The 10,803-nt window shown below is 42.7% G+C and overlaps 1 protein-coding gene across 1 annotated transcript in view; it reads right to left on the minus strand.

Moving 5' to 3' along the window:
- The window catches only part of LOC110526587 (Wilms tumor protein 1-interacting protein homolog), a 29,142-nt gene extending 18,403 nt beyond the window's left edge, over positions 1-10,739 (minus strand). Inside the window, exon 1 of the mRNA XM_021607685.2 lies at positions 8,694-10,739. Coding sequence (XP_021463360.1) covers positions 8,694-10,209 — 1,516 coding nt within the window. The 5' untranslated portion in view covers positions 10,210-10,739. The remainder of the gene's footprint in view (positions 1-8,693) is intronic.
- Positions 10,740-10,803: the final 64 nt, after the last annotated feature.

The raw sequence follows: 10,803 nt of genomic DNA on the forward strand, positions 1-10,803 counted from the left end.
ACATCTGCTCATCTATGTACGCGAAAAATAAACTTTTGATTTATTCAGGATAAGCTTTACATGCACCGTTGATTTACCACCCATGAGTGTCTATGTATCCATAAATAAACAGAATATTGCTAATTTACCCAAGGACAGTGAAAATATTTTTTGAAATGGGGAGCGGAAAGAAAAGTTTGTACACCTAATTTATTTATATATATATATATATATATATATATATATATATATATATATATATATATATATATATATATATATATATATATATATATATATATATATATATATATATATATATATATATAATATATATATATTTTTTTTCTGCTTATAATTTCCGACATTAGGAAGGATATTTGTTTGTCAACTTTGTTAGTCTATAATTATATACAGACAGCTTCTCTTCCGTCATTCCTTGTTGCTCTAGAACACTAAATAAAGCCTTGCTCACCAGAATGTCATTCATCAATAGAATGAAAGCATTATCAATAATGTAGTTGACATTGGTAGCGTTCTCTTTCATTTCTGCTTCTCTCACGCAGCGAAGACATTTAGGGACTGGGGAGATTTTCCGTTCAAAATTGACATCAGTTTGTTGACCGGTTTTAACTTGTTAGGGCTAGGGTCCTTTTTCTAGATTTTCAGATTCCTATCTTGGCATGTTGAACAAGTGGATTACTCAAATCGATGGCGCCAACTAAACAGACCTTTTGGGATATGAAGAAGGATTTTATCTAACAAAATGACACTACATGTTATAGCTAGAACCCTTTGGATGACAAATCAGAGGAAGATTTTCAAAAAGTAAGGGAATTTTTTATTATTTGTGAATTAATGAAACCTGTGCCGGTGGAAAAATATTTTGATGTGGGGCGCCGTCCTCAAACAATCGCATGGCATGCTTTCACTGTAAAGCCTACTGTAAATCGGACAGTGCAGTTAGATTAACAAGAACTTAAGCTTTCAACCGATATATGACACTTGTATGTACATAAATGTTTAATATCCATCATTTTTATAATTATTTATTTGAATTGCGTGCCCTCCGGTTTCGGGATGCTAGCGGGACGCCTAGCCCAAAGAGTTTTTTTAAGGAAATGAAAATCTGTGAAAACAATCCAACATGTTTCTGACAGTAATTCAGTTTGCCTTGGAAGCATATTTTATGACTGAAAGTGAAATACTGTCAGCTTTTTATGTCGCAGAAAAGAAATGCACGTTTAGGCAGCACAACAGGTCCCAAAGCGCGCAGTCGCATTTTCTCAAGATGAAAGAAAGATATCATATTTCTCCACTCCTATTCCCAAGACAAAATTAACATTTGGTCTATCATTTTACTGCAAGAAACAATTAATTATGCATGAGTTAATGTTATAATAGCCTACATGTGAGGCCTACAGTCAGAGTCCAGACTTCAGTTACTATTCCAACTATTACTTTTCCCATCTGAACTTCAAAGTTGATACTATGTGAAACTGAGTCTGCGCAGACCGTTTAACAACAGTAAATGGGATAAGATGTAAACATGCCACAGTATCCCGTCTAAGATCAGCATATCCCAGGCATCTTATCTGGGTTTTTTAAAACCAGGATAGGAGCTTATTTGGGTTATTGTAAACTCAAAAACAGGGATATTGGTGTGCATGTAGGGCTGCAGGTAGCCTAGCGGTTAGAGCATTGGGCCAGTAGCCTTCAGCAAGGATCTTAACCATACTACTATGTGTATGTGACAATAAAACATATATAGCGTATTTATGTGTAAATATGGTCATTGATTATAATCTGCCTTGCTTCAGCTGACAGCAGTTAGACTCTCTTGATTACGCCAAGGCTGCTGGTCGATCTGTACTACCTCCAAACTCCAAGCCCAGCATACTACTCTAGTCTGGTCTGGTCTGCTAATGTTCCTGGTCTGCCAATCTCACTGCTAATGGTCTTTAAATACTCCCCCACTGTTCCAGAACTTCCAGGAATATTTCTGAACATGTTTTAGTTTTTTTCCATAATTGGGGCATTGGCATCGAAGAATTCCATGAACAGTGTGGACAAACTGTTGGCTGCCATACAATTTAAACACATGAATCTGCACTGATAATGGCAGGTCCTGAAAATGTAATGCACCTCTATTATACCATCTGTACCACACTTGTACCTCTTCTGCTCCGCTTTGAAAAGATGGCTGTTCCTAGGAGATACAGGCTGGAGAAATGTGAAGCTAGCAGTGACAAGTCTTCACAAGGTTTACAAGGCAAAGGCTATCTGTGGTCTCTGATCTTGGAGTGTCTGAACTTTGAGTGCAAGGCCCAAGTGCTCCCAGGGAGTAGAGCTGAAGTGTGTTATATTGAGGTGGGGAAGGTAGGGGGGAGTCTGCACTCCAGGGTGGTTGATTTTTGGAGGGAATGTGGACTCCAACCACTTGACGATATCTCTGCTAAGCAGGTCATTATCACAACACCCCCACACACACACAGTTTATTGTGCATTCTCCAGACCAAGGTCTCCTCCGGCTATCTCAGTCCCATTCTGCTGCATTCCAGACGCATGCACTTGCCTGAAGCCTCCTCTGTCTACAACGGTATCTGACTACGAGACAGATAGCGGTGCTGAGATGTTTGCAGGGAAATATGCTGACAATGAGGTGGGGTAGAGCAACATTCTTATAGGCTTTGTTGAGCTGATATCTTCTGAATACTCATAGGAGCAACTGCCCCAATCCTGTCCTCTCTCTGTGCCTTTGTTTATTTTCCACTATACTTTATTTCCACTGTAGTTTAAGGCTTTGCTTATTTCCACTGTACAATCCTGCTGGAGCTTCAGTCAGAATTGTAAACAAAACAATGGACCATGTCAATGTGCACACTCCCAGGTACATGTCCATGTGCACACCGCCAGGTACATGTCCATGTGCACATCGCCAGGTACATGTCCATGTGCACACCGCCAGGTACATGTCCATGTGCACACCGCCAGGTACATGTCCATGTGCACACCGCCAGGTACATGTCCATGTGCACACCGCCAGGTACATGTCCAGGTGCACACCTCCAGGTACATGTCCATGTGCACACCTCCAGGTACATGTCCATGTGCAGACCGCCAGGTACATGTCCATTTAATCTCCCAAGGTGGAAGCCTTGCCGTGAGGAAGGAAAGCTTGACAGGAAAAACTGAACAGAATAGGGAACTTGCTTCTAAGGAAAAGTTCATGACATTTTGAGCAAAGTTGACTTGAGATGATTTCCCATAAATGTTGCTGTAAAGCGTAAAAGGCCCTCTCAAACGGATGTGGACAGTGTTTAACATGAATGAAGGGACTAGGGAGGGAGAGGGTGAGAGAGGGAGAGGGACTAAGCACGAAAAGTCTAATTTGTTCTTAATTGAAATCATTATGTCCAGTGTGATCTGGACAGGACAACACCACTGGACACATCTGGAGAAGAAAGAACATCGCCCTTCATCGTTAGTAGCACACTCAGTGATGTTGCCCATAACTCAGAGAGTTCCACACCTTTGGGGACCAGGGGTGTAGTGCTGCCGGAGCATGAAGGAGTGACGCTCCCTCAGTTTTTTCAATTTGAGAATACACGCAGCTGGTGTAACTATTTCTGGAAAATTAATTCTGATAAATTTGAAATAAATTATATTTAATTACCACTAAAATTCTATGAAAAACGATAGAATGACAAACCAAATAAATATGTATAGCAGCCTAGAGGTAGGTAAATGGTGGTTTGTTCCCTTTCTTCTCTCTGGTGGTGAGAATGATGAAGAACTATAAGCTGTGTGTGTGCACTGTGGAAGCCCGTCGGAGGATGGACCACAATGGCCAATGAAAACGTTGAAAAACAACATTTCCCTGTGTGTGTCTGCCTTGATGTTCATAAAACTCCACGGACCCCCTTTGCACAGTGGAACCCAGAACGAAATGTGACAACTTGGTTAGAGCAACATCGGTCTGCCAAGGACACCCAAACCAGTGGCCACCGCAAAGCCTGAGAGTCTGACCTTCCATGGAAGTTGCTGTAGCCCTGCTTGGGATACTTAGCCTACATTGGCTATTAGTTGAGACGCAGGGCTCGTTCTAGCTTGGTATGTTAGGATGGGCAATTGGAACTGTGAATTGGGCCAAGTTTGAGGTAATAATGCATTTAGGTTATAGTTTATTGTGATGCATGAATACATCACACTAAAAGCTTAATTTTATGGTGGTTTAAAAAATTCTACATAGTAATGATTTATGTTCACTACTTGGTCAATTGATATGAATATGTTCAATCTATGCAAATAAATTACATTAATTGATAGTTCACCTCTCTGTTTTCTTTTATTCTGTAATAGCGTATATTGTATTGTGTTCAAGCAAATCAAATCAACGTTTATAATAGAGCCTGTAAGCTACACAATACAATGAAATGCCTACTCGCAATAAAGCTCTCCTCGCAAGCAGTGCAATGATGTTAAGCTAAATATTTATTTTTACATTAGGCTATAAACAAATAGCTACACCACGTAGTATTGTTCCTGAACTGGCCAAATGGAGGAGCTATCCTTCAGCACCACAAGTTGGTTTAACTACAAGTTGGTTTAACTACTTTAAGATCATTGTGTGCTCCTGGCGTTTTCCTTTCAACACTACGAAGAGCACTCCAATTGCTTAAAATGAAATCTCATCAAGATCCGTTGCCTACACCGAATAGTCATTACTTATTACTATTATTACAAATAGAACACTATCACTTCACACAACAAGTAAAAAATAATCCACATGCGCCAACTCAACAGTGCGCGCCACTAGGCAGGATATACCCTTTGATTGAAACAAAATACAAGGCTAATAGTTGGTTAACACAATCTACTCTAATTGGCTCATAAAACAGTAGGCTAATAGTTTGTTAACACAATATACTCTAATTGGCTCATAAAACAGTAGGCTAATAGTTTGTTAACACAATCTACTCTAATTGGCTCATAAAACAGTAGGCTAATAGTTTGTTAACACAATCTACTCTAATTGGCTCATAAAACAGTAGGCTAATAGTTTGTTAACACAATCTACTCTAATTGGCTCATAAAACAGTAGGCTAATAGTTTGTTAACACATTCTACTCTAATTGGCTCATAAAACAGTAGGCTAATAGTTTGTTAACACAATCTACTCTAATTGGCTCATAAAACAGTAGGCTAATAGTTTGTTAACACAATCTACTCTAATTGGCTCATAAAACAGTAGGCTAGTTTGTTACCACAATCGACTCTAATTGGCTCATAAAACAGTAGGCTAATAGTTTGTTACCACAATCTACTCTAATTGGCTCAAAAAACAGTAGGCTAATTCAATAAGTTCTAATACCATATTCCCATGAAACTGATTGAGATGCAGTTCGGACGTTTCAGCTGTAAAATGTGAAGAATAATCATTCACGATGGACAGAGATGATGGCCTATTTGAAATGAGGTAGCCTATGCCTAACTTTGTGTTTGAGGGTATTAAAAATAGAACATTTTATTTTGCACAATATGGTTAGGCAAAGGCAGATGTTGCAATTGGAGAATGCATTTTATGCATATTCTATAATGATAGGCCATTAAATTGGCTACATCTGTGGGTACAAACTTTGATTGAGTAAATAATGTAATTTACATGATTTTTTTGCGCTCCCTCACCTAAAAGAATAGCAGTACACCACTGTTGGGGACATATGAAATACACTATTAGGCTACATAAGCAAGAATGGAATTAATAAGAAATAGTAACATTCAATTTGTTTGTGTACTTGAAATCATTATGTTGATGTACAGCTGCCTGCAATGTTTGTCCAAAACCTTGATGTTTGAGAAATGGCATGAAACTGGAAATGAGGCTGTCTGAAAATCTCTCACAATATTTAAGTGATTATGCTGTGTTCTGTTGTTGTTCAGGCAGGCTAGGGACAGTGTTTTTGTTCTCTCTACTCATGGTCTATTGTTGGAAGGGTAATGGCAGCACTCTAAACACTTCCCATATTCACGATAGGGAGCTAAAATACTCATACTTCACTAATGAGAGTGAATTTGTGATTAAGCTAATGCATCATGAACATGCATCATTAATGTGAGCTATGTTCACGTATCAACTGACACAAGAGTTACCAATGACCCTAAAACATTTAGCTGCCTATGTGTTTTGTGTATTCATAAGCGTATTTGTCAAAAGAGCAACTGTATCTGCTCCATTTAGCTCCAAGCCATACATTGTAGCTCAGACTTCCCTCCAGAGCGGCTGCAGCGAGAGTTGAGAGTTGGGGTGACTGACACCACCACCAACACAGTAAAAGTTGACCAAACCCTTTCTGAGTCAACCATGTAGCATTACTATACCGTCATTATTATTCTGAGCAGGTGATCAGACTTGACCCCCGACCGCCATGTCTGGCCAGCGAGCCAAGATCGTGTGCCAAGTGTCTGGTGCTGCCCGACTCCCCACTGGCTGGTTAATGAAGGGCTTCGCGGGTGGGGGGGGTCTGGGCGGGGGGCGAGCTGGGGGCGGGGCCGCTCTGCTCTGGAAGCCTCAATGCTGGTCTGTCCCGGGCCAGCTGTTGATTCACAGCTCCTTCGCCACCACAACAAACAGAGGCCACACAGGGGCTTGCAGCGAGGCAGAGCACAGAGCAGAGCAACGCAGTGTGACAGCACAGACCTCAAAGCCCCGGCGATCAATTTCTCCACTGTCGCCACGGAAACAGAGCTGTGTGTGTGTGTGTGTGTGTGTGTGTGTGTGTGTGTGTGTGTGTCTCTCTCTCTCTCTCTCTCTCTGCCCAGCGTACTGTGAGGGGCTTCTGTCTGCTACATTCTACAGCTCTCACCTGCTCCTCTGTGAAAAATGAACAGCCGTCTCAACGTCACTCTGAGCCAGCCAGCGCACTGGAGGAAAACAAAATCAAACCCCTGTTCTGTTCTCAGACCCGCAGCCATTTGTCCATCAGCACATTCAATAGGTGAATAGATTCTCCCTTCTTTTCCTGTGGGAGGAGAGAGTTTACCCCTTCAAAAACAATGATTTCAAGTCTCAGGGAGGGAATATGTTGCAAAAAAGTTCCAGCTCAGAGCACTCATGGAGAAAAAAATGCATCTTGAGGAAAACACAGAGAGAAACGGCAGAGAGAGAAGTCTTTCAGAGAATGCCCGCTGCATTGGCCGTATGGCTGGGCGTTTTCACCAAGCAGCAAGACCACTGAATCACTGAAGGGTATCTACTCCGCTCCCTGGGACAGAACAGAAGGTTCCATTCAGTCCTACTCAGCGCTGTGTAAACGTTAGCTCTGCCAAAACAGAAATGTGTATTTTCCTGCAAAAGCCACTCTTATCTGCCACAGAGGGAGTCGTTGTTGGCATTATAGAATACATGTTAGTTGTTAAGGTTGCAACCAGCCACTAGATGAGATGACAACAAAGCTCAGTGAAGCTAGGCTGAAGTCGTGTTCAACGCCCCCTTTTAACTACAGCATAATGATTAATAGACAAAATGTACAAGCTCCACAACTACAATGGAATTGTAAATAATGGAATTACTTAGCACTACAAAATAGCTGCTTTGTAGTAACATGAGTAACAACAATTAATAACACCTGACTTGTTACACATTCGAAAATCCCTCAGTTATGTCAATATGTAATGTAGTTAGGCTGTTATTACTATGTTCTTACACTATTGTTATTACACTTGCTGTGCAAGGTATGGAGATGATGATCAGGACTGTGATTTTATAATGAAAAGGATCCCCAGTAGCTCTCGGGACAACATTCCCCCAACCCACCTCACAAAACACCCAAGGACTTGAGGCAAAGGGCTACCTCAGGCGTCACCAGCCAGTTCTGACTGATCCGTGGCAGGGCTGCTGTGACCAGGCCACAACACTGTTTGACCAATCAGTGGTCAGCTGGCTCCATGGACAAAATGGGCCTAATCACTCAGTTAATGCTCCAGTTAGCCTTATGCCGCCTCAGCCTCCCACGATACCAAACACACCAAATATTATGACAACACAAAATGTAATGTGAAGGTAATATTCTTAAACTTGAAAAATGTATGTTAGTTTTTGCACTACTCTCAGTAAAACCCATGCTTCAAATAAACTCAAATTATCCCCAGTGTAAACACATTATCACAGGGAAAATATTTATTAGGTAAATCAACTAGAACAGGTGATGAGATGTTTTTGTCTAGCAATAAAATGAGAGGCGTTATGATTGAAAATGTTTCCAAATCTCCATGGCCTGACCTGCGTTGTGCCAATGAACATGGCTCAGCTATAATGAGGTTAGTGACCCAGCTGAAGATGAAGTAACCCAGTGAAGCCCATCAATTGACTTATCTTCCACATGTGTATGGGACCACAGGGCACCAGAGTTCAAGTTCATAACCATGAGGGTTATTATCAGACCACCAAACACATGGAACGTGGAGGATGTTGTCTGGCCCTTTTACATTTTTACCTGACTAATTCATTTGACTTTGTGTAAGAATAGCCTAATTCTTATTGAGACATGTTTAGGAAGCTGTCATAAGTTTACAAGTTGTCTAAAAAAAGATATGCCAAGATCAAAATATTGTTTCATTTCATTTTTTTTTCTACTTTAAAGCTTTATTCTCACTTCATTGCACTCTCATATTGTTCCTTATAATCAAGTGTTCATAGGAGGAGTTACACTTACCAAAGTATTCTTTTTTCATGTGCATTTCTAACTCCTTCTCCAGCTCCAAGGTGAGTGCTTCCAGACTCCTTTCTGCTTGGCTTGGGCCACTTTCCCGGCATGGGGTCACCTGGTAAGGTAGTTTAAACCTCTGCCCTGAGGCTGGAGTTTTCGTATGGAGCCCATAAGAAGATGATGGTGATCCAGCGGTCACCTCTGTGTTCATCCCTGCCTGGGTTGACTGTTGTGGTGCATGCTGTGGCAGGGCCTCTGGCATCCCAGAGAGCGCTTGGAGATGGATACGACTATGAACACCGTTGGTATCGCCACAATCTTGTGTTAGTATGTCCTCCTGCAAACCAGTCCCCAGCATTGAGGACCTGGGTGAAGGCAGTTGGAGATCTGGGTAGGTGCTCATAGATCCCCTGGAGCTCCGGGAACTTCTGGAACTGTGACTGGAGATACTGGACCGGGGACTAACGACGCAGTTAGCTATTGTCCCGGGTCTTGCACACCCTTCCTGGCTGCAGATGCTTGACCGGGGACTGGCCACCGGCATGCCATGCAAAACTGCACCCTCCAGATCATGGTTCCCCACAGGCATGTAACGCGAATCTGAATAGCTAGAGCGTGGACTGGTGGTACAAGAATACTGGCTCGCTGTGCTGGACCTGGGGCTGATGTGCCTTTGGTCGTAGCCCATACTGATGCCGCTGGTGCGGTTACTGCTGGGCTTACTGCAGCAGTCATAGCTGTTCAGACTGGTCCTTGGGCTGGAATGTTTACTTGTGTCGCTGGCTGTACTTGCATAGCTAGACCGGGGGCTGTGGGCACTGCTCCCTTCGCAGTGTACCAGACTGGACCTGGGACTCGTATACTTGTCTTGCCCGGGTACCACCAGACTTGTGCGCGGGCTACTGATGCTCGACCTCGGGCTTGCATGTTTGCTTTGCTCCTGGGAGGAGAGGGAGGATACGAAACTGGACCGCGGGCTGGTTGCATTGTATCTGCCGTCGTGGTTGGTGGTAATACAAATACTGTTGCATCTGTTGCCAGGTGAGGGTACTGGCTTGTTCAAAACCACTCCATCGTAGGCGCTACCAGTGCTGTACCTATGCCCCTGCACCTCCAAGGAGTACCTCCTGTGCCGCTCTGACGCGCCGCTATAACACGGCAAAGCAATTTCGGATTTGGTGCAATAGCTGTCTTCATTAGGATAAACTGTGTCTCTTTGAGGGGTGCAATAATCCACAGGAACGGCTCTGTTGCCATTCACGGGGCGCACGGGAGCCGCAGTGTACACTTTATTCCCAGACATGTAATTCTCAACGCTGTGTATCTGTTGGTGAGGCGCAGAGCTGCCATTCATTGTCTTACTTTTCTGTTCGGGTATCGTTGGAGACGAAAAATCCAAATCGGGGTTGATAACCATGTCTCCCCTTGAACTGTACATTCTATCCTTGTATGCTTCATATAAGGAAAGGTCCTCCATTAATTTACTCGCCCGGAGTCCCAAATCTTCCTCATAGTGATCCATGGTTTGCTCCGGAGGCGACGAACAAGTTCAGAGAAAACGCGCACTAGTCCACAAACCGACTACCGAGTGAGAGATAGCAGTAATTGCATTTCACTTGGAAATCATAACAAAACGCAGGCTCAATCCAGGCATCCTCGCCTGTTTGCTGAACGGCCAGTGTGCTTGGAAATCTCGGAGCAGTGCATGATCTTTTTCTTCGAAAATATAAACCCTTACAACAAACTTTCAACGTTACGTTTGTCAACTTCAGTTTTTGTTAAGTTGAAAGGTCTTTACAGTCAATGGCGCGCTGCGCGGAGGAATTTTCCCTTGTCAGTTTTTCTCCAGTTTTCCAAAAGAGTCTCAAATGTAAATTTGAGGTTGAGAAAATATTGCAATACACCACTAACAGCCACATCTTACACATTAAAAGACACAGAGTGCGCCAAAACACGTTTTAAACACAATTTAGCGCAAGGGACTCGTTTGTGGAGAAGGAATGCGAGGAAGTGGACGGGGTGCACTCCGCCTCTCTGGAATGTGGTTAATGCTGGAGCGAAACAATGATTGCGACCAACTCAGCAAGGGGGTGCCTGAGTTTGAAAAAGAGTAGTC

Source organism: Oncorhynchus mykiss, chromosome 6 (assembly GCF_013265735.2).
Source record: "Oncorhynchus mykiss isolate Arlee chromosome 6, USDA_OmykA_1.1, whole genome shotgun sequence".
Lineage (NCBI taxonomy): Eukaryota > Metazoa > Chordata > Actinopteri > Salmoniformes > Salmonidae > Oncorhynchus > Oncorhynchus mykiss.